The sequence below is a fragment of the Natrix helvetica genome, assembly GCF_964273705.1.
Source record: "Natrix helvetica genome assembly, chromosome: 3".
NCBI classification, from domain to species: Eukaryota; Metazoa; Chordata; class Lepidosauria; order Squamata; family Natricidae; genus Natrix; species Natrix helvetica.
In genome coordinates this window covers 118,657,343-118,682,531 of record NC_138549.1, presented here as the reverse complement: position 1 = coordinate 118,682,531, position 25,189 = coordinate 118,657,343, and the positions used below count along the sequence as shown (strand labels likewise).

Sequence of the window (25,189 nt, the reverse complement as noted above, 5' to 3'; positions counted from 1 at the left end):
ATGCTCATATATATTGAATGAAATTAAGTAGGATGAAACCTGAGGACTGGAAGGAGTAGGACTAAGTTTTACTTTTTACGCTGCATAGTTAACTGTGGCGTTTTTCTGTGGTAAGATATGCAAATCTAAAAGAAGATGAAAATAAAGCCATTTACTACTGTTGGTTAAGTTGGGTATATAACTGTTGCACTATGCTTCTGGGTATTAATTGTTGGAGAAGGATAAGAGAATGCTATTACAGTTATGTCCTGCTTGTCAAGTTCTCAGTTAACAAGACAATTATTCTTATTTAGGGGAAGCAAATTTCATTTTGGAATAACTTCCATGTATAATCATTGTATCATTCCAGTGACGTGATCATTTCTTTCTGCTTATGATTTGAAATTAGATTACTGTAAAGTCATTTAATCCCTATGTCTACTAATATGGAGCCTTTGGGTGGAATTCAGTACCAAAGGAGTGGAAAAAAGCATGATTTTCTGCATTGCTTTCCATGGTTTCTTCTTGCTCTCCCAGATGGTTCTAAAGAAATCCCAGCACTACAGAGCAGAATGTATGGAGTACCTGGTGACTGCAAGAGATTGATGCTATTGATCCCACCCAGTTTCGTTTACAGAAACACTTTCTTCAGTAAATTAAAATAAAATAAAATATTCCACTTTTTGCTATTAAAGATCAATTTATAGATGGTTTTAGAGTAAAACAAAAACTTACGTTTTAGGATTGGTAAACACTATTTTAATTTCTATGGCACAGACATATAAAAACCCTATTTAACTATTTCTGCCTCTCTCAGAAAAATCACAAATGGGTCTCTATATCATACTTAGAGTGTTTATGCTGCCTTTTCCTTTACTCACCCCTCCTCCAAGTACCCATTCCTATTTTAATTTGAACAAATGGTGGTTTGTTACACTAGCCAAATTTCAGTGTCATAATTCATTCACTGAAGATAAGATTAAAAATGTTGATTTAATTACATTTGAAGTTAAGTAGTATGGCAAACTTTATTCCAGTTATCTTTGGAGTACCTTAAATACTTCCGGAAATCTATGAGCATATTTTATCTTAAATCTTTAATATGAAGAAATATTGAGTTGAACATTAGTTGCAACCACCCCTGCCTGCCTGTCATATTTGGAATTTTTTCTGTATCTAACATAGTAATTTAGATTTTTGTTTGTCTTGGATAATATCAAATCTATCCATACATCTGCAAACATGATCTGTTATAAGAGTAGGATTTTATATTACCTGAAGTCATAGCCATCTGGTTATGTCTGTTGATGTAAGTTTTAACCACAGTGACAATCAAGGAGATGTGCATAGAGGAATGCATGATTTTCCTAGCACTTCATAATTTCACAATTATAGCTGAAAATTTAATATATTAAGGTGTGCAGAGGTAGTGGTCTTCTATGGATCAGTTGTACTAATAAATTGATAATAACTTCTCCCTCTCTTGAAAAAGGTTATTGAATTTGATGATGGATCTGGATCAGTTCTGCGGATTCAACCACTACGTGTCCTTCGGGATGAAGCAATTTATGAGTGCATGGCCACCAGCAGTGTTGGCGACATAAACACTAGTGCCAAACTTACAGTATTAGAAGGTAGGTAGAACTTGCTTAATTCATGTGTTGCATTTAAATACTACATGTGATAGCAAAAGCGGGCAATTACTGCTTGGCAACAACAACTTTTGTTTAATATTTTGGTGAGAACAGAGTTTAATACTTTAAATGGGCTATGTCATATATGTGTGTGAGACTAGTAATTTCTGTTTATTTTTCCTGTGGTTTTAATGGATATTCTTCAATGTATAAATATTGTTCAGCTTGTTTTATATTTATAAATGTACAATATAGTACAGAATCAGGTAGATATCTGTACACATTTCTGTTTTTATTTCTTCTGGTAGAGAGTCAGTGATATGGATCAGATACAGTCTGACCAGGAATATTACACTATCCTATCCAGAATTCTCTGGTGTCTTTTTCCTCTGAAATATATATTAGAAACAAAAAAAATGGCAATTGGAAAGCAAAAGAAGAAAGAGAGGAGTGGGGTGACAGGATTTTGGTTGTAACTGACTGGTTATGTATCAATTGTTTTGTGAATGTATTACTCTTGCCACCGCTTTATACAAATAAATATATTTTCAGGAACTTGAAAGGGGTGACTCTATCCTGGTTTGAGCCCTGATTAGGACTGCAGGACCACTCATGAATGCTATTTGGATCCTTCCAAGAGCAAATTCATGAACATTTACTCTTTGATGAAGGATTTTGGTTGGTCCTATATGATTATTTCCCAAGTAACTAAGTTCATGTCTGAGGAATTTTTTAATATGAATAAAATGATAGCAGAGGATATTTTGATTCCTCAGATTTTCTTGTCATTAGAACCTTTATAAATTTAAGCAATTGCGTTGAGATTATAAAATGAGACTGAAGTTCAAGAAAATGATATTTCAAGTCCACTTTATTAATGAAGAACAATTGGCTTGGGACAGCTTCTTAAAGGATTGCTGTGAAAATTTTGACCATCCTAGCCAATGCTATTAGGTTTGTTGATGTTTTAAAATTCTTTCTGATTGTGGATGCTGGTGGCATCCCTACAAAAATGACCTCAAGAGTCTTCAGATTGTTCTTGCTTCTCTAAGTAATAATGGAATGTAGAAATGCTCTGTATTTTTTAAAATAATTGTCAAGAAAATCTTGTATGTTTTATCATAAATATATGCTACAAAAGTATTAACAGAGGTCCTCTAAGACTTTACATTAAAGCAGAACTTCATATTCAGTCAGGATTTATTTAGCTTCATTGGTGTCATTTCAGATAGCTAATACAGGATTTGATTTATATTTTTGCCCTGGATTTTGACATTTGTTTTATTTGGTAACATCCTCAATTTGATACATCATAAAGAGGCAAACTGGAGCCAAGAATCCACACATAAGTGAATTTGTGGCAGTTGCTTCCCTGGTCTATCTTTTTGTCTGCGTTTCTGTCTCTCTGGCTCCAGATTCTCTTGATGAACAGAATTGCATACATATAATGTAATTGAAAATTATTTTTTCCTGTTGATAGGAGAAGAGGTAGATATGCAAACCTTTTCTTTTCTTTTTCCCTTTGGCAGATGATAAGTTGAATAATGTATGAGTCATATTGAGCATTTCTATCTTTTTCAATTACAACTTTCAACAGTGAAATACTCTTGCATGCCCAGCAGAAGAAAGGTTTGAGCAAAGCAAGTAGGAAAGGAGTAGAATCAATAATATCTCTCTCCCTCCCCCACTACCCCCTCATATACACACACAATAGAAGCTTTAGGGACAGTTGCTGGGCATTATGTCACAAATTAATAAATATGTGATTGAGTTGTAAGGCTGGGGATTACAGCTTGCATTACAGAGCATTTTAAACAGCGCCATCACACAGAACGTAGAGCGGGAAGAATGTTGCAGTATTTCCTGTACTGCATTGAAATGAGTGGCATGTCTTATCTTCCTTTTTAGCAGCTCTTCTGGGCATGATAGAGGCAAGATCAGATTGGCAGCCACTTCTGTATACGTAATCTGTATTCTTTCTGTGCTCCTCTCCTGACAAAATGGGACCCAGAAGGAACACTAGAAAGAAAGGGGAATTAAGCTGCTTTTTTCTTAGGCTTTTGGATTTATATGTTTATACATTTAATTTTTTGTAATATATTAGTGGTGACAAACAATGGATTTCATGACTGGAACTACAATTCAATGTGGATAGATTTTATTCCCACAGTAGCCTTAAGCAATTTATATCACATCAAGGCAGTCTGGAGGCAATAAATATATATGACTTAATTCTTTTGTGTTAAGCTGTTTTAATGAGAGTTAAATTTTTATCCTCCCCCCCCCCCATCTAAGTTATTTTTGTAAGGCTTCCTTGAAATATGGCTCCACAATTATGTATTAGCTGAACAATGGCTCCTCTGTGATTTGTTCATGATTTCTGATTCTGCTCTTTAATGATATCTAAGGTGGCTCTTCAGATGCATTAGATTTTAAGTCAATCCAACTTTGCTAGTTGTCTTTGCTTAGGAAGACAGAGGGAAAATGGAGCAGAGCGTAGAATGTATTTATCATGTTTAGCTTGGAATTTAGAGAGGAGATTGTATAAGGATGAAAGAGCATATCTGTGTTTCAAAGGCTTATTGATTACTGAACTGTATTATAAGTTTAATTTCTATCACCATCTGCTGGCTTCATCCCAGTTCCTGGAGTTACCCAATATGAAATGCAGTAAATGATAAATATTTGACAGTTACAAATTATTTGTGCAGAAAGCTGCATCTCCCAAGACTTGAAACAATGTGTTTTTGTAAAATGCATCTAACATCAACTTCTCTGTTTCTACAGCAAACAGTTGATAGCTTTGTTTTGCCCACATACACACATCTCATTAATTACACAAGAATCAGTTTGAAAACAAGGAAGTTTGTACATATTTGTCTCACTCTCTATTATATGTTCCTGCCAAGAAATGGCTCGTCATTAGAAAATCAGAAAAATTGAAGAGAATGAGATTACATTTGAATATTGCCTCTTAGCCCAAGCATATAAATGAACATTAGAGATCATTTTAAAATGAAGTGATACATTTCTATGTGAAAACGTTCTCTCTAAAGTAAAATATCTAAAAGGTTTAGGTTAAAACTTTTGAATCATTCATATTATCAGGTCAGCCCCAAAAACTAGCTATTGTAAGCAATGCTCCCATTTTACTTTTCTTTTGATTCTGAAATTTTTATTTTATCTTTTCAGCATAAAAACAGTCCGACTCACAGGAAATACAATGCATGAAATAATTGTTAGGCATGTCGTATTCTGCTTTCCAGTCCTTAAGAGCTTCCAAAGAAGCTTAACATTTTGCTTTCAGGTTTTCATCTTTAAGTATTTATACAGAATCTATGATCTTGGCATCTCTATTCTTTAATTCTCTTACTTATGCCAAGCTCTCATATATAACTTAATTTTGATGTGTCTTTTTATGCATTATTGTATTTAAGTACAATGACAATAAAGATTATACTTATACTTACTTATACTGGTTTCTATAGGAAACAGATAATTTAAGCAACTTTCTCAACATAGAAGGTTTTCCTGTGCACCGCTTGGAGAGTCCAAGCAATGGGTTAATTCACTCTGGTTGCCCTGGATACTGAGGAACTTTTTTTCTCCCTTTAACCACACCTCCTCGTGTGATCACAGCCAGAATAATTTTCCTCATGCCCAGATCGGATGTATTTTTGAGTTCAGGCTATTAATCCTTGGCTTGGACTCTCCTAAAAATTTGGAAAACCTTTTTCCTCTTTCAAAACCAACTTTTCTCCCTGTCTTTATTCTTCTTCAATCAACACAGCTATCTAGGAGGCCAGGAGGTAAGCGTGTGTGGGGGAGGTTTTTTCTCCACAGCCTCGCACTTTTGCAGGCTTGGAAACTTGCCGCTTGCTCCCAGAGCGCGGCAACAGCGGCGAGGGGGTTTTTTCTCTTTGTTTTTTGGTCGGTTCCCTCCCCGGTTGTTATTTTCCGGCCTAGTTTTTTCGTTTTTTTGACTCCCCTGCGTTTTTTTCCACCCCTCAGCCACCGCGGAGCTACGAGCGGCCCGGATTGATCCTGGCTGCCGCTCTCCTCTCCGCCCAGCTCCTCGCTGTTGCGGCGGCCATTTTTAGGCGCGAAAAGTTCGCGCCTTTAATTTTAGGCCTCTGCCGCTCAGCCACGCTCCTGCAGGAGGCCGCTTGGTGGCTACAGGGCCTCGCCGGGCCCGCCCAACGGACCCTCGGCCACCATTCACTGGACATCAGCGGCGCTGGTAATTTGGCCACCACGTGTCCTTTGCACCGGCACAGGGAAGTTTTTCTTTACCCTTAAGGTCTGGCCAGGCCTTCGCCTTTTTTAAAGCTCTAGTCTCCTGGCCTACTGACTTCCCTGCCTCTCCTGCAAGGGTTACTGCAGCTTGAGCTGCAGGCCCACCTCATAGCTCAGCCTCCTGGGTGTCCTCCTCCCATTAGGCTACTGGTGTTAGGCTGAAATGGATTTATTTAATTTTTTCTATACCTGTATTATTAATCATAATTGTCTTTTTTCTTTATGCCTTTCAGTGTAGCCAGTCAAATTCCGCTGCAGCCCACCCGTTTGCCTGTGTTCTGCATCATCCTTGTGCGGTCATTGGCATGGAGCTCCCTCCATCAGGTTCCGTTGAGGCTAGATCCGGCCCCTCTCAGGCCCCTAGCAAGGATTCCCCTTCCAGTAGAGGTGGGAATGTGGGCAAGGGTACCTTAGGGGACACCCATAGGCACCCTGTCAAAGCCCCGACTGCAGCCGAAACCAAGGACGCTGAGAGACGCCAGCGGGCCCTTGATAAACAATTTGAGAAGGCCCGGCGCCAGGCTGAGACAGGGTCCCCCCCAGAAGTGGCCCCCGTTCCCCCATCCAGAAGTGATATCTTGGCATTGCTGAATGAGGAGGTAGAGTCTCAGGATCTGTCCCCGGACAGATCACTGGCGGAACCAACTTCTCCTGCCCCGTCCTGGTCATATGAGCAGGACCCAGTTCCAGAGGGTCACACCAGGGCTCCCCCGGCTGGGGGTTCTCACTACCATCCCCAAGAAACCAGGGACCCGGGATCAGATTCTGATCAGGAGCCCGAGCTGTCACCGCGCGTGCAGGCTTTGGTCGATCGTGCTATCGCCAGAGGCATTGCTGAGGGCCTCCAAAAGCGCTCCCCTCCCCCTTCGGGGCCAGGGACCTCTTCCCGGGGCCCGGCGGCCCCTCCTCCAGCCAAGCGTGCCCGCCATCCGTCTCTTGAGTCATCCGTGGTCAGCGAAACCTCCGTCATCGAGGACGCTGACCAGGACGGCCTGGAGCTATCTGAAGACGAGGGCCTCCCCCCGGAAGCCCCTGCCTTTTCCGGACTTTTCAAACCCACTCTTTTCAAGTCCATTCTCCGTAAGGCCAAACTAGCTACCAGGGTAGGGATTAAACCTAAGCCGGCCCAACCTTCGGCCGATGCTGTTCCCGACAATCCCAATGCGGCCATGTTCGACGTCCCGGCCCCCCAACAGGAACTGGTCCCGGTTCCGGGCTTGTTCCTGGACGTGATCCAACGCCAGTGGGCCCAGCCAGCCACCTTGTCTTCCCCCAGCGGGGCAGACAAGAAACTTTACTCTATGGACCCCACCTTGGAAGACCTTTTGGTTCTCCCAGCCGTGGAACCACCTATCACTGCCCTAACCTCCAACTCTTCCCTCCCAGCAGAACTGCTGGATGGACTCAAGGCGGAGGATAAGAAGGCGGAGAGGGTGTGCCATAAGGCCCACCTGGCGGCTGCCTGGGCCATCAAAGCCTCCTCTTCCGCCTCCTTTTTTAACAGGGCCTCCGTTATATGGCTAAGGGAACTGTTGACCAAAATCCCGGCAGGAGACTTGCGCCTCCGCCAGGATATTTCAAAAATTATTGCGGCCTCCCAATATGCGGCGGACGCATCCCTTAACGCTTCTAAATTTGCTTCTAGAGCCTTGGCGGCCAACGTCACCTCACGCCGCCTGATCTGGCTCCGCCACTGGCAGGCGGACCAGAAGCACAAGTGGAAGCTGGCCTCAGCCCCCTTTAAGGGCGCCAAATTATTTGGGGAGGCGCTTGAGCCTCTCCTCATTGAATCCAAAGATAAAAGGAAGATTTTGCCTTCCACCACAAAAAAGCAGGACCGCAAGTCCGCTCCATACCCCAGGAGGCAGCCTTTTCGTGCCCCTGAACCCTCTACCTCTACTTCCTTCTCCCCGCCCTACCGACCGGCCGGTCAGTCAGGGGACAGGTTCCAGGACAGGTCCTCCTTTAAGGACAGAGGTAGACAACAATTCGGTTTCCGTAAATCCAACCGCGGAGGTGCCTCTAACAGGCCCTTCCGCAAATCTAAGTGACTGCCCGGGCCCGTCACCCATAGGGGGGCGCCTCCAGCTATTCGCCCACCATTGGGTCCAGACCACGGAGGACGCCTGGGTCCTCCAGATCGTGAGGGAGGGCCTATCCCTAGAATTCCTATCCCCCCCTCCCCGGAACTTCATCCGGTGTCCCACTCCTTCCTGCCCTCTGAAGAGGGATCTTATGAACCAGGAGATTCGCCATCTCCTGGAGATAGACGCGATAGAGCAGGTCCCCCCCGACCAGGAAAGGAGGGGGTTCTACTCCATCCTCTTCCTGGTACCAAAGAACTCGGGGGGCTGGAGGGCCATCTTGGACCTAAAGAACCTCAACAGGCACATTGCCTACCGGAGGTTCAAGATGCAGTCCCTCCAGTCCATCCTGTCGGGGATCCGTCAGGGAGACCTCCTTACCTCTATCGACCTCAAGGAGGCTTACCTACACATCCCCATCCGTCCCCAGCACAGGAGGTTCCTGCGCTTTTTTTATGCCGGCAGGCATTTTCAATACCGGGCCCTTCCCTTCGGCCTGTCGTCGGCCCCCAGGACCTTCACCAAGGTCCTGGCAGTTGTAGCAGCCCAACTGAGGCGCAGACCCATAAGGCTCCAGTGCTACCTGGACGACATCCTGATCCAGTCGTCGTCCAGGCAGCAGGCCTTGCGGGACCTCCGCATCACAATGAGAACCCTGAGGAGCCACGGTTTTTCCCTAAATCTGAAGAAAAGCCATCTGGTTCCCACCACCAGACTTATCCACCTGGGGGCGGTCATAGACACTTCCCTATGCAGGGTCTTCCTATCCCAGGACAGGCTAGACAGCTTAGTGGCCATGACCCGCAAGGTGATGCTCGCGAGACAGGTACCGATCGTCCTTCTGTCACAGCTGTTGGGAAAAATGATCTCTGCCATCTCGATCGTCCCATGGGCTCGCCTTCACTCCAGAGCTCTCCAATGGCTCCTCCTTCCTCACCAGAGGGCCTCAAGGAGCAACTCGAATCGACTGGTGAGCGTTCCCCCAGCAGTGAAGAGATCGCTCCGATGGTGGACGTCCCCTGCACTCCTCAAGGGCCACCTGTTCAAGGAGCCCAACCGGTTAGTGGTCACCACAGACGCAAGCCTCGCCGGCTGGGGGGCACACATGGGTCATCTAGTGGTGCAAGGCAAATGGTCACCCGCAGAGAGCTCCTGCAGCATCAATCTTCTGGAGCTGCGTGCGGCCCGCCTGGCACTCCGACATTTTCGCCAAGACATTCTCCATCAACATGTCCTATTGATGACGGACAATGTGGCCACCAAGGCCCACATAAACCGCCAGGGGGGCACCAGATCCAAGACGTTGATGAAGGAAGCGGAATCCCTGGGGCGCTGGGCGGAGAGGCATTTGGCATCTCTTCGCTCCGACCACATTTCGGGAGTCGACAACACCCAGGCGGACTGGCTGAGCAGGACCACCATAGACCCGGCAGAGTGGAAACTGGATCCGGCTCTGTTTCACCAGCTGTCCCGCAGGTTCGGCACTCCCGTGGTCGACCTATTCGCATCCAGAAAAAATGCTCAACTTCGCCGCTATTTCTCCCGCTTCCAGTCCCCGGGGGCGGAAGGGACGGATGCCCTTCGCTCTCCTTGGCCCCGGGGCCTACTTTATGCCTTTCCTCCGCTGCCCCTGATTCCACAAGTCATCCACAGGATCATCGCGGAGGAGGCGGAGGTACTCCTCGTGGCCCCGCACTGGCCCCGTCGTTCGTGGTTCGCCGACCTGGTCAGCCTCTCCCTGTCACCTCCGTGGAAGATTCCTCCAGACCAAGTCTCCCTCAGCCAGGGGGCCGTAACTCATCCAGAGCCCCAATGGCTACAATTGGCCGTCTGGCACTTGAGGGGGACCAGCTGAGGCGCGAGGGCTTCTCAGGGGAGGTAATACACACCATTCAGGCAGCTAGGCGACCATCGACCACTCGAATCTACGATGCCTCGTGGGCCTCCTTCGCCAAATGGTGCGACGCCTTACCTTTGGACCCGGTGACGGCTCCGGTCTCCCGCGTCCTGGACTTCCTACAAGAGGGCCTTGCCAAGGGCCTCGCTCCAAATACCCTTCGACGACAGGTGGCGGCCCTCTCCACCGTTTGGGCCGGTGACCCGGTCTTGCCCCTTAGCAAGGTGCCCAGGGTCCGTTCATTCCTCAAGGGAGCTTGTAACTTACGACCTCCCACGGTCCACCGCTACCCCACCTGGCAGCTGTCCGTGGTTCTGCAGGCGCTCACCGCTCCACCCTTCGAGCCTCTCAGCACTACGCCGCTGCGTCTTCTTACACTAAAAACGGCATTCCTCATCGCCGTGACGTCAGCTCGTCGTATTTCAGAACTGGCAGCCCTGTCAGTTCGCCAGGACCTATGTACCGTCCACCCAGATAGGGTGGTGTTGAGACTGGACCCTACCTTTATTCCAAAGGTCAATACTTGGTTTCATAGAACGCAAGAAATTGTGATTCCTGATTTCTGTCCGAGACCGTCACATCCCAGGGAACGACAGTGGCACATGTTGGACGTGAGAAGGGCGCTGAAAACATACATCGCCCGCACCTCCGAATTCCGGAAGTCGGAGTCCTTATTCGTGTCATTTCATCCAGGTTCCCTGGGCAAGAAAGTCTCCTCTTCTACTGTTGGCAGGTGGCTGCGCGCCTGCATCGCCCTGGCCTACGAAAGTCAGTCCAGATCGGTGCCCCGAGGCATCACTGCGCATTCCACTCGCAGCGCGGCTACCACGGCGGCCTGGGCCACCCAGGCATCGATACTAGACATTTGTAAGGCGGCTACGTGGTCCTCCCCGTCGCCCTTCATCCGTCATTACAAACTGGACGTTTACGCCTCGGCTGAGGCGTCCTTCGGCAGGAGGGTACTTCAAGGGGTCGTGTCTTCGACCGAATCCCGGGACTCTGACTCTGCCCTCCCAATCGGACAATAACTTGGGTATGTCCCATTGCTTGGACTCTCCAAGCGGTGCACAGGAAAATGACCATTGGCTTACCTGAAGGGTCCTTTTCTGTGCACCGCGGGAGAGTCCAACCCACCCTGGTCTTCGGCCCGGGGATTCTTCCCTCTTTTTTCAACTGGAAACTCCTTGGACGCCTTCGCTCCATCCTCTCGACGGATTGACTTTTCGGAAATTATTCTGGCTGTGATCACACGAGGAGGTGTGGTTAAAGGGAGAAAAAAAGTTCCTCAGTATCCAGGGCAACCAGAGTGAATTAACCCATTGCTTGGACTCTCCCGCGGTGCACAGAAAAGGACCCTTCAGGTAAGCCAATGGTCATTTTGAGTTATCGGTCTCTCCTGAAAAGGATAGTGTCAGTGAATGTGTATAATTTATCAGTTTCTGTGTCTTATCACAGTTTAAATAAGTGACCAGTGACATATGAAAATGTAACATTTCCACAATGACTAGTTCCACCAAGAAGATTTTTATACATAGTGTTATCAACTGAAGTTCATTTTGCAAGATATTTGAAGCAGGAAATGTCACTTCTGGAAAGTTTTAAAATTAATCTTTAAAAAATTAAAGAGAAGCCCTTATGTGAAAATCCTGAACTAGAGATGGAAGAGGATGTAATAATTGCTCTCTAAATGTTGATATTACTTTTCACCCAATAATAGTTCCTTCATTTCAGATATAGTCTTTGAACTTAAAGTAATCTTAGGAAAAAACTTACTATATATGAATTCAGGATATGGGTTAATCTTCAAATTTAGCATGAGTTTATAAATAAAGCAATGCATTTATTTCAGGAAAGTAGAAATGTTCATTTATGACAATTTTGAATCAATATTTTGGGTAAGAAGTATCCTCTGTCACTACAGATAATAACTACTGGTACCTTTTGAGATATTATTCAAGAGCAAGAGAGAGGTCAAGGCTGTTTATATATTTATTATGAATTTAAAAATTACATAAATCAAAATCTTCCTTTTATTTGGTGCTGAACAAATAGATTTGAAATAATAAAAAAATACAACAATCAGTACAGTAAGGATGTTTTAATAAGGATGTTTTAATCTTATTCTGTAAGATGCTTAGTCATTTCCTGATACAGTTAGCAGCTAAATTGAAAAATAAATAAATAAGTGAATAACATAAAATCAACATCTCTATACTTCTGCAATAAGGCTAATGGCTGCAGTTGGTAGCTTCCTTCTTGAGCTATTAATCTCACTTTATACCTTGATAGGATCCATTTATCCTTTCCATTAATTCAATTAATTAATTCCATTTATGTTTGCTTGTTTTTGCAGCCATGTTTTCAACCTGTGTTAACACCTAAATACTGCTGGAATGTAAAGGATATACAGAAACAGTGACTCTTTATAACTAGGAAGAATGAGTAATAGCAAGAGATAGGTCCATGCTGCACATTTTCTGCACAACCCTGCATAAATAATGCCTTTAAAAAGAAATGTGGAAGCAGAGCAGAGCAGAACAGAATATTGGCCAAGAGTGATTGGCACACAAGGAATTTGTCTCCAATGCATAAGCTCTCAGTGTACATAGAGACAAGGTAATATAATCAGTGTACCAGTGGTGGGTTGCAGGCGGTATGCCCCGGTACGCGCATACCGGAGCCAACCCGGAGCACCGGATACCGTTCCGGTATGGTTCTCTGGAGGGCCCACCCGCCTGCCCGAACTCCTTACCGGAGTTTAAAGGCTTTTACGCTTCCTCGCAGGCACATGTCCGTACAGCACCTGCGCGACGCTCCGCAGAGCAACTGGAGCATCGCGGAGGTGCTTGAACACATGTGCGCACTGCATGCATCTCCACGTGCACTGTGCGCTGCATGCGTCCATGAGGACGCTGCCGGCCCCGTTCCAACCATGCCAGTTGGAACGGGATTTGCAACCCACCACTGCAGTGTACATACAAGCAATATGTACATACAAACACCAAATGTACATACAAATAACAATATAATCATAAGATACCAAAAGGAGATGGTAGATGAAAAGATGAGGATAATAATAATAATTTAGCCATACTACATGGGTAAATATCTTTAGGCATAAGACAGTACTGTGCTAATTAGGGATTCAGCATCATGATGGCACGAGGGAAAAAACTATGTCTAGTTGTTTTGGCCTGATGCAATGCTCTACAGTGGGATCCTGGCGCAGTGGTTAGAATGTAGTACTGTAGGCTATCTCTGCTGACTGCCGGTTGTCAGCAGTTCAGTTCTCACCTGCTCAAGGTGGATTCAGGCTTCTATCCTTCCAAGGTCGATAAAATAAGGACCCAGATTGTTGGGGGCAATATGCTGACTAAACGGCTTAGAGGAGGCTGTAAAGCACTATGGAGTGGTATATAAGTCTAAGTACCATTGCTATCCTGGGGGGAGGAGTTGAAACAGTTTATGTCCAGGGTGTGAAGGGTCTGTAGAAATATCTATAGACCCTTCACACCCCGGACATGCACTTTTCCCAGCCCTCCTTCTGAACCCATACAATATATAGGTCTTCTATGGAAGGCAGGCTGGTTGCAGTTATTTTTTCTGCAGTTTTAACTATTCATTGAAGTCTGTACCTGCCCTGTTTGGTTGGTGTACCAAACCAGCAAATATCAAGCAAACCAGCAAATATCAAGCAAAAGTGAAAAATATAGCTGGTTCACGCTTCAATGATGCATATTGGCCATAAGTGTGCATTTTCTTTTATTTGTGGATGGAGAAAACAAATGTTTTAATCCTCCAAAGGCAAATGTGTTGGTCCTAAATCAGCTATAATGGTGATAGACCATCTGGAGATAAGGTTGGAATTTCACCATTCTCAAAAGAGAGCAGGCCAGCTTTATAACTAAAGTTCACACAAACGTTCTAGCAGTCTCTCTACTTGTTAGAAATGAGAGAAGTCCTTCCTCTGAAAGAAATCCAACTACTATTTGGCAACCAGTTCAGAAGAAAAAAGTATTTTCACTTTGGTCTTATCTGCAATTTTGATGGAAGATGGAATTTTACCCAAGCATTTCTTTCTCTCCTTTCTTCAAGCTAAAAACAAAGCCATATCTTTATTATTGATCAGCCACTTCTTGATTCCTGCCTGTGGCATAAACTATAAAAATGAAAGATTTGTGGCAGTGTTTAAGTGGGAGGTGATTACAGTACTTTGTTGGTATCAATGCAATAAACCCTGTATCTAACAGTAATTGTTCTTGTAGAAGAAATCATTGTGTAGTCAGAAAATATGACACTCTTAGTCTCATTTCCTTAATCTTTTTTTAAGGAGAAATGTTTTACGACTTTGAATACAGTTTGACTTCAGGTGTGATCCATATAGAGACTGGTTTAAATTAATGGCTGCATTTTGGTTGAGAAAACCATCCTTTCCCTCCCATCTGAACTTGTTTTTTGCTGGACTCATCTCATGTCAAAAATGAAGGAAGTAGAAAGGGAAAATATTAATTTAAAAGATTAAAAACTTTAATGAAAACATAAATTTGCCAAACTTGATGGCAGGCATATTTCCAAGCAGAAAATCATTTTGTTAGTGTGTGTGTTTGGTTTGTAGCAGACAAATACAAAAAATAAAAAAATAAAAATGCCTGGATTTCCACAATAGTAGTATTTTCTGTTTGGGATGCTTCTGTGAGTGCCCATCTTTCACTTCTCTCATGATTAAAAAAAAGTTGATTTTCAGAAGCCGAATTCAAACTTCTAATTTGGGTTGTGTGGATAAGGACTTTCATTATTGGGTAAATATAACTTTTTGTTATTTATTATCTTGTTTTTAACAATTTATGGCATAATGGCATAAATCTAAGCATGCAACAGTGATTTAAGTTTCACTGTGTCTGATTTGCAGAGCCAGGTAAAATGCAAAGGAGGATTCCTTTACTACTTTGTTAAAAGAACTGGCTCAGACACAAATCTTGAAACCGATCCAACAAGAGCTTAAATGTGATTTAAAACTTATTAAAAAGGAGCTTGATATCAAGATCATTTACATGCTCATGAGACCATTATTCAAGCCACTTCTAATATTTTTGAAAAACAAATTACTTATTTGGAATCAAAATTTCATAAGAAAAATCTATATGACATTAGCATTGAGTATCTTCCAAGTCTTGGCTGAATTTATGGAAGATTTTTTTTTTCAGAAAGCTTCTTTCTTTGGGAACAGATTTTCCAGCTGACATTGATCATGGGATTAAATGGGATCATGGGATTTATTGAGAAAAGCTGAATTGGTTCCAATATTATTATTGTGCAGTTCCTCCACGTTATCACAAAATATGAGATATTATGTATATTTTTCCAGGAATCAGTAAAGTCTCTCTTAAATTGGTGTTTAAGGTGTCAGGACAAGATATCAATTTATCTTCATTTTATTAAAGTTTCAAAAAATCAGTACAATTTCAATATTTCATATATTTTCTAGCTATATTCTGCATTAATCATCAAGATAATATTCACAGATTTGATAACCCTCCGAATGTAGGGGCCTTTATCTTATCTTTAAAATCTGTTGATAGACAAGTCTGATTGTTTTTCATTCTATTCCATAAAATCTGCTACGGAAGAGTTTGCCTGTAGTTCAGTCATAAAAGTCTCAGTCTAAAGGTTTCTACCCTTGAATTTTTATATATTCTTTTTTGTTTATGTTTTGGTTATTTTCAAGATAGACAGTCTGGGCATATTGCCAAGTCTACTGTTTATTTTTAATACACATTACTTTTCCTTCAGGTAGTAATGTTTGGAACTGTTTGTAATTTTCAGTATAAAAAGAGAGCTGAAACCACCATCTTGTAAAGTTATAAACTTCCCCTTGTTTTTCTTTCCTATATCTTTTTTATGATTCTTTCTCTTTAATAATGTCACTTGCTTTTTCTTTGATTTTTATGCACCTAATCAACTTTTTCTTTTTTTCTTTTAAATATAGATTGTATATCTACATATAATAGGATGGTATTTGCATGCTAAAAAGAGTCTACAGAGGCTCTAGCTCTATGAACGATACTCATCAAATGTGTTAAATATTAAACATAGAATTTCCAGAATTGTAGAAGTAAAACAAATAATTTTCCCTCTTGTCTTCTTGTGTTTAATCAATTCTGGTTTAGTAACAAATGTAGGAACTCATTAATAGTTCTGTGCAACAGTTGATTTGTGCCAAGAGTAAAATTTCACCCCAAAGATAGATAGATAGATAGATAGATAGATAGATAGATAGATAGATAGATGATAGATAGATAGATAGATAGATAGATAGATAGATAGATAGATAGATAGATGATAGATAAGTAAATCTTACCTATATGTTTCTAAAAATAAAAAGATGAAAAGAATAATGTGCCATAAAGTTTCAGATTAGAAACTAGCTTCAAGTAATATAAGAAAACACATGAAAGATCCTATAACCATTAATCAGTTCTCTCTTTACCAGTCCACAATGTCGTATAGTATATTACTACTCTGATAAAGTGTTGATAAAATATCCTTATACAAATAGAAGTAGTTCAGTATGAGAAGACCAATTTTTTAATATCTTAGCATTTAATGCAATAAACTCTGGAATTTCTCCCAGAAATTAAAGTATTAATAATAGAGCCTAGACTCCCTTACGCATGTGGCAAGTCAGAGGTAACAGAGATACAAAGAATAATTCTATTACTTCATTTATTTGATTAGACTGCTGGTTTCATAGGGATACTATTTATATGCATTGCCAGGGGGTGAATGTGCACGTAATTTGGATAATTAGGAAGAGTGTATAATCAAAGTTCAAATCTGGTTTTACATTAAGTGTGCTTTTTCAACATTAAGCATATGCTCTGTGTAAAAAGCTGAAAACCCAGCACTCTGTTTTTTGAATGTATTAAGTGCATCAGTGAATACAAACTACAGGTAGTTTTCTAGCAAAACACTAAAACTAATGATAAACATTTATATACACGACTGCCTGGTAATGATTCTGGATGTTTCTTACCAATTCAGTTTCTTTTATTAGAGAGCTAGAATTTAATAGTCCTTTGTCTCAGTAAATAAGGTCTATATTAAGAAACATCGGGAGCAGTGTAGGATCTTCCTTCCATTCTTCAAGATCTCTATGCCCTTTTTATTGAGTTATGTTAATTTTAAGCATGGAAAACTGCACTGTTTTATTTGTCATGCTAATCCTTTCCTCTAGCTTCAATCCATTTATCATTTTAGCCCAGCTGGACTAAAATCTCTCCAACTTCTCTTACTTACCAAGTTTAAGTAAAGAAAAACACCAGTTTATATGTCAAGTAATAACCATATTTTCTCTAACTATAGCATGTTTTAGCTGTGGTGTAACCCTATGCATCAGCCTATGAGTGCAGTTTGCAAAAATAAATAAGTAATTAAGTAAGTACTTGCAGGTATAATGGTTGAAATGGTTTCTGTTCTGTGAAAAGTTCCTGAACCATAAGGATAAGTCACTGCATTTCATTGTAAAAGGTCAAAACGTCTGTAATCTATATCCAGTTTCACATGGCCAGGAGAATTTTAGCATCTTTTTATTTGCAGCAAGAAAACTAACGTCATAAATTCTAAAAATAAGCAATGCTTGACAGCTTCCATTGTTTGGTCTGGTTGAATGTTAAAGAATGTCCACTGGGCAAACTTACAAGCCTCAAGCAAACATTTTTTTTCTCCCATCAGCTGAGGCTATTAGAGTTTGAGAATCAACTTTAAACTGCTTCAGTGATGGTGGAAGTCTCAGAACAGATGATCAAATTCCCTTGACTCTCAAGACATAAATTATTACACATTTATTTTAAATGAACAAGGTAATTAAATAATTGCGTACAAAGTAAATAGTGCAGAAAAATAAACTTTCTATCCAGATGATAGTCTGGTGATGTCTAAATTAACTTCCTTGATCAGAGAAAAAACGATATCTACATTTATGGCTGACTGGAAACTCCTTATAGACTTTTTGCATGAGATGGAAGAAATGCACTTACAACTGATTTTGATGATTAGAAAAATAGATAACAGGAAAAAGGGAGCTTTTTTGTAATTATATTTTCTGCAGAGGAAAAAGTAATAGCTTACAGACTTAGCTACACTTCTTTTTATTTACAGAATGTGGAAATATCATTAGGGAAAAGTGGTATTGTAAGATCTCTGAATTAAGAACATTCCCACCCCACTCCAGGAGAAGGATACTGTAAAATCTCAATTTCCTCCTGATCAGCTGGGACTCAGGAGGTGGGGCAAGTCAGAGGTGGTATTTACCGGTTCTCTGAACTACTCAGAATTTCTGCTACCAGTTATCCAGAACTGGTCAGAACCTGTTGAACACCACTTCTGGTGTGGAGACTCGGGATTTTCTGATATTCCATCCAAGTATTCATTATCCAAGCCAGAACTTGATTAGCTTTTCAAATTTAGCTACAATTGCAAAGAAACACTATATGTTAATTGGAAAAAACTATCTAGGGAAGGTTCGAGGCTCCAAAATACATGCAGGACAATCACGTTTTTATTGCAATAATAAAAAGTACACATGCAAGTGCTTTCTGCACAAGAAATGTGTTCACAACCTGTTATAGTGGCTTTTTATACAACCTCAAAAACTTGATACTTAATTTCCTAATTCCTTTCTACCAAGCCATCAATTGGGAAAGAATTTCAGGGAGTGTTGTGAGAGCAGCAAAAGACTCTTCGGGAAATTTTCTTACATATTTTCAGTTACCCAGTTCTTACATCCACATGAAGCTAGTCAAAAGGTTGTGGATTCATAGACTGACTAAGCATATAATTTGTTTCCAAAATTTTAGTAGTTTATCAAAGTATAATATAAAATACAAAAATAGAAAACAAAATAATAAGAAAATAAGGAAGGGGAAAGGGAGGAGGGGGAAATCTGGCCCAGAAGGGGAAAAAAGAAAAGGCGTTGACTTCCAACTCCTTTGGCACAGTAGAATAAGGTAATAGCATAAAACCTCAATATATAATTCATAAATGTCCACCTCCCCAATATTACAAATGCAGTGGAGGATTCAAAATAGATGTGTCTGAAATTCAAACTATAAGCTTAACTTTTCCTTTTAAAAAACTATAACATATATAAAAACGATTAGAAAATAAATCATCACTAATACTAAGAATATTTGTAAGTAACTAACTAAGCTGTGTAAATTTGATAAAATGTACAGGAAAATCTTTACAACCCCCAAAGCGCATCAAATTTTAAAGGGAGCCATTCCTTTATATAGAAACCATACCAAATTCAGGAATAGTCATTTGTGTTTTCAGCCTTAAAACTACTAGAAAATGTGATAACATTTTGCCACGGTCTAAGGAGAGGCAGTTCCAATTTTTTGAGGTAAAGTTTGTGTATTTATTATTAAGTATACTTTATTTATTTACTTAATTAAATTTATATGAGGCCCATCTTTAAAGGTCTCTGACAATAGAACACAAAACAGTACAGTAATTAAAAGAAAAAACTAAACAAGAAATAGCAATGTAGCATATACACAACACAAATAAAGTTAGGCAAGGAAATGTTAAGGAGAACTTTCACAGCAGATTTCACAAGGAGGTATTTTCAGGACAGTGATGGCAAACCTTTCGTCTTCAGCATGTCAAAAATTAGGAAAATACCTAACTTGACCCTGCTAACATGTCACATATACATCCCCCAAACAAAAGAGAAGCAATTATCTTATCTCCCCTGCCTCCCCATATCTAGCCATCCTGAATAGAGGCCTGGGTCTTAACTTCCACTCTACTGCCACTGCTGCCACTCAAAAAGGCCACCTTGTGCTGTTCTCCAAGGCGCAATTGCCCCTATAGCATTGCTTCCCAGGATCTGTGCAGCCAGAGGCAGCTCTCTTTTTCTTTTGACAGGCTTCTGCATCTTACCTGAGGCTGCTCCAGATTGTATGAGGCCTTTGTTCTTGAAGTGGCTTTGAAGAATGCTATTCCGCAGCCTCTGGAAGCTCTTTAGAAGCTCCAGAAGTCATGCAAGAGCACAGTCCTCTTGTGTGATTTCAAAAGATCCGGAGGTCATACAAGAGCACACCCCATTTTGTGCAGCCTCTGTAGCCTCTAAAAATCACACGAGAAAAGGGCATGCTTTCAAGATGTCAGATGAACAATGGTATGCCACCTAGAACATTGTGGTGAGTTACCTTTGACGTGTATCTCATAGGTTTGCCATCACTGATCTTGGAGGATACAAAATCAGAGGCCATTCTTTTTTGCACTTTAATTTAGTCTTCCTTTGCTCTCTAGTTTTAGATTTTGGTATTTCTGTGGTATGGTCAGGCCTTAACTTTGGTTTCATTTAGCTAGCAGGAATTTGGTTACTTCACAGTGTTAATATTGCATAAACTGAGATTATCAGTACATTCTGGGCATTCTTACATTGTAGGCTTGTTCCTCCTCCGTGTTAAGAGTATTCCCAGAAAAGTGCTATACTTACCGTACTATAATTTTGGTGGGTGAGAAAGTGTGGACCTCATTATGTCAGGGCACAGGACTAGCCCTACAAATACTGATACCTGTAATTGCTATATAGCCCAGCCTATATAATCTACTCCATTAAGCATTTAGCTGATTTAACTCTAATTAATTCTATGTTTCATGAGAGGCGCAATTTTATGAAATGTAAAGCCTTGTTAAAAAGGGACTGTATTGTTTTTATTACTATCAAATCCAGAGAGGATTCTTCCATCCTCTATTGAATTCTCATTTATAAAATAGATGATCACTCTGTGTGCAAATTCTTTGAATATTCCAACTGAATAACTTAATATGTATCCTGCAGTCTAAAAATATTATCCAACTATTCTTTGATCTTCTACTATCCTATCTGGAATAATACAGCTATATTTGAAAAGATAGCTTTCTTCCCTTCCACAAGGGTCCACTGATCTATTATTGTGTCCACTACATGACTTGAATTCATTTGGTGAGTAGGGAATCTGTTTCGCATGTTGCAAACTCCTGCTTGTCTTACTGCTGTAGATGTTGTTATTGATCAAAGAAGCCATGTCAAGATTTGCATGCAGTAAAACTGAACAACTGCCCCTCTCCACCTTCACCCTCCTCTCTCAAGAGGAAGCAAGAGGAGAAAGCAGCAGGAGAAGTCCTGTCTTTGCTAATTAGACTCTAAATATGATGGAAGCTTTGTTAAACCAGCCTCCTGCCTGAGGCATGAATTTACTAACTTTAGTTTGTTGTTAGGTTTGGTTCATTGATCTTGTCACAATTGATGATTCATTAAGTTGTGATCTGTGTAGAAATTACAATGTGCAGATGAATCAGAAGGACATATCTGAGCACTCTCCAAGTGTTAATTATTTAGGAAAGGCTCTTGGTAGCAGGCATGTGCTGCACACCAAGTGCCAATTGTAACTCTAAATTCTCAGTTTATGGACCGTGGGTGGTAATAATGAAGCATTTAAGGACTGGTTGCTTCTAAAATATATCTTCAATTATTGTTAGAGGGTTTTTTTCTTCCCAAAGAGCGAAGTATTTGGCTGCTCTTATAACTTCTTTCATTGTGGTATTTCTTTTTCAATTAGGAAGGCTTTATGGGTCTATATATCTTTTTATGATTTCATTTTTTTCATTTAGATTTTAAACTAAACCACTTTTTGGGACAAATGCTAGGAATTTTTATATGGGGAAGTAAAATATTCCTCACACATACTTGAAAAAAGTGACAAACGTGTACCAATAGTAGATGTACCCAAGAGGTTTTTTTCTTGATTAAATACATAAATACATCCTTACCTCATGCCCTGATGGCTACCCAGACAATTATTTCATTAAGTAAAATAGAAGGCTTTAGAGTAGGGGTGTCAAACTCAAGACCCGGGGGCTAGATCGGGCTCACGGGGTGCTTAAATCCGGCCCACAATGTCTCTGCCAGGAAAAATGGAATTCGGGTGGGCCACATGCGACCCTCCCAGGCTCCGTTTTCCCTGGCAGAGGGTTGCAGGAAGCCATCACAGCTGGAAATGGAGCTTGGGAGGCCACTTTCACTGGCAGTATGCTCAGTTCACCAAAGGCAACCGTAACACGAGTGACATTGAGCTGGCAACATCCACCCTGGCCATGTCCATTTCGGCCCTCTGAGGGCAAACACACCCCTGATGCGGCCCTCAATGAAATCAAGTTTGATAACCCTGCTTTAGAGTTTATGAAAGAGGAAGTTAATTTTAATAACACAGGAGGTGGTTGAAGAAGTTGTTAATTTCTACCATCTATTCCTAATTGAAACATTTTCATTTGGCCATTTTGTAAAAAAAAAAAGTATCAGATACGAAGATTGGAATTGAAGAGGACTATTCCAAGTGATTAACATACCTGTTTATAGTATAATCTGTTACATAACTTTATACCTAACCTCCTTCTTTGTCATTGTAACATGGAAGTTAGATTTTTCTCAAATATTTTCCTTTTTAAAATTGATTTATAACAAAAATCCTTATCAACAAGTTGCCTTAAATTTGAACTGCTCTTCAAACTAGCAAATTCTAGATGCTCAAAGTCTGAAATTAATTGTTCAGATCAAGCAATAAAAATGGACACACCTAGATTTTATATATTTGAGCAACTTCAATAAGTTATTTAGATTATAAATATTTCAGATATTTATTATGAAACTTATCTAAAAATTGCAAAGTATCTGACTATAGGCACTTGGACACAAAAGACGATGGATATGTACAGGGGGTTGGCATAAAAGGTGCCTGGAAGGAATCTATTGCTTTACACTGCAAAATGTTGCTAGACATGTGAACAATTTACCACATTTTATTTGAAAAGCTGTACAAATAGTTAACTTAGGTAACATCATATTCTGCATAGCAGTTTCTGCTCCACTGATGTCTCTTTTCTTCCTCACAATCTGCCTTGGAACTAATTAATCTCAAGTATACAATTTGTCTGAAGTTTACAGTCACACTTTATGATCACAGACTTTAGTGATGGAGCATCAGATTCCAGATTGTTTAGAATTCCTCTTGTCTTGTTTCATTTACTCGTAAAAATGATGGCAAAGTTAAATGCATGCAAACAGTAATATCATTGCACTTGAGATCAATCCATTGATCATTTTTCTGTCTTATCAAGACGTGACATTTAGCCAATCACCTGGAATCAGATATGTACCACAGACATTTAAATAATACATTCAGTATACCCACATTTATCTAATGAATGGCTGAGGGGTTTTATAATGTTGGGTTTATTAAATTAAATGATACAAAATTTTGATTACTATTGAAAATGAAAACATGATAATTTAAGCTAAATTTTCTTTACGTATGTTTTCTAAAAAGTATTTAAATTATCCTGTATATTTTATATTAGATATACTATACACCCTAATGGCTAAACCTCTTGATCCATATGAGAGGCCACCCTGCCTTAATGTGTATCTTATGTGTTAGTAGTATGTAATGTTATATAGTATGTACTATCTCTTTTGCAGTATCAGCTAACGTAAGTCAGATTTACATAATATTTATATTTGTGTATAGAAATTACACTCACTGAAAAAAATGTGTAGCTTGTGGTAATTTCAATCATCACATTTTGTAATAAGAACCAACCTGGAGTACAATTTTATCTAGCACAGATATATATTTGTGAAGGAAGTGTGGTTATTGTGTATTGAACATAAAGCTTATTGGCAAATAAAATTTGCTCCAAGCACTTATTTTTATTCCACTCTAATCTAAATAAAATATTTAAAATTTTTGTGATTACTTAATTTCAATTCTTCTTGAAAAGTAATAACCTGAAAGGATTTTACTTTTGTGATTTTTAGTTTAATATTTAAGTCTTGTTATCATAATGCATGAAGGAACAAGTAGAGCATAGATCTGCCTCCCTACATTGTGTCAGTCTATAATTTTTATTTTGTCATATACTTTTCAAAAAATTTCTTCTGCAAATAGTTTAATATCTCTTCTCTGGAAGCTGGCAGAAAAAGTTTGTCACTTTTTAAAGACTAAAATAAGCTTAATAAGCTTAAAGGGTTATTAAGGTAAATTAAAAGGTAAATCAAGTACAAAGAATAGCAAAAGTGTACATTATATAACATTTTTAAAAGTCAGTTTGTTCAACATATTTCCCTTTTTTTAAAAAAACAGTAATGGCATCACCACTCTGGAAACTTGATATTTCAAAATTAAAACATTTTCAGTACCAACTCCGCTGTATGTATAAATAGACTCATTTTTTATTTGCCTAATCTTGTAATATTCCCATTTGATTGCCAAAAATCATAATGATAAAGATAGTATGGAATACTTCCATTATGGTATCCAAATCTCTTGACAGGTTCAATCTTATAAAGGTGATTATTTTTGGCAGCCAGTCATTTCATATGAATGATAACGGAATGATAGATGAGTGCAAAAGTTTCTGACTTCTAGTGAGAGGCTGTATGGGTAATTCATGTCATGATTGTATTGTGGCTACATTGAAGATAATGATCTCAAGGCTTGGAACTCTGCATTTGTTTTAACCTGCAGTTGGATGAGGAATGATACAGCGATATTTGTTTACGGGTAGCAAGCATTGCTGTTTTCTGCTTACTACAATTCAAACCAAGCAATCTACATATAATTTAAAACAGGTATATGACAAACTCACAGATAGAGACAGAAAGAGGGTATGTAGGTTGAGATGTAACATAATTTTATTTGTGCGTATTTTTGTCATAACTGTGGTCTGAGGCAAATGGCAGTCACTTCTTACATCATTGGAGCTTCTTTTTGCTACTGTGTTTCCCCGAAAATACGACCTGTCCTGAAACTTAACGCCTTGCCACATTTTTCGTGTGGGCAAAAATATAAGCCCACCCCCAAAAATAAGCCCCCTGGACAACCCCCCCTCTGGCCAGGCAGACCACCGCTCACCGACCTAGCGGTATCCCGAAGGTGCCAACCCACGGGAGCCAGGGGGAAGGCGCTCACGTTGCTTGCTGCCTTCGGGATACCGCTAGGTTAGGGAGTGGCATTTTGCCTGGCCGGAGGGGGGAGTTGCCGGGCAGCTGCTCCCTTGCGAGCGGGCTCCTGAAGAGCCGGGCACAGCCTTGTCAGAGGCAAGCAGACATGAGGTGACCACACTCACGACCAGCCGCCTGGCAAACCCCCTCTCCAGCCGGGCAGAGCGCCATTCACTGACCTAGGGGGTATCCCTAAAGCGCCAATCCACATGGCGCTCTGCCCGCCCCTCAGTTCCCGTGGCTTGGC

The 25,189-nt window shown here is 40.6% G+C and overlaps 1 protein-coding gene across 7 annotated transcripts in view; it reads left to right on the top strand.

The window, feature by feature from the left end:
• The window catches only part of PTPRF (protein tyrosine phosphatase receptor type F), a 549,550-nt gene that overhangs the window by 294,144 nt on the left and 230,217 nt on the right, over positions 1-25,189 (top strand). For all 7 annotated transcript variants that reach the window (XM_081946120.1, XM_081946118.1, XM_081946119.1 and 4 more), the window contains one exon: positions 1,472-1,613. In XM_081946120.1, coding sequence (XP_081802246.1) covers positions 1,472-1,613 — 142 coding nt within the window. The remainder of the gene's footprint in view (positions 1-1,471; positions 1,614-25,189) is intronic.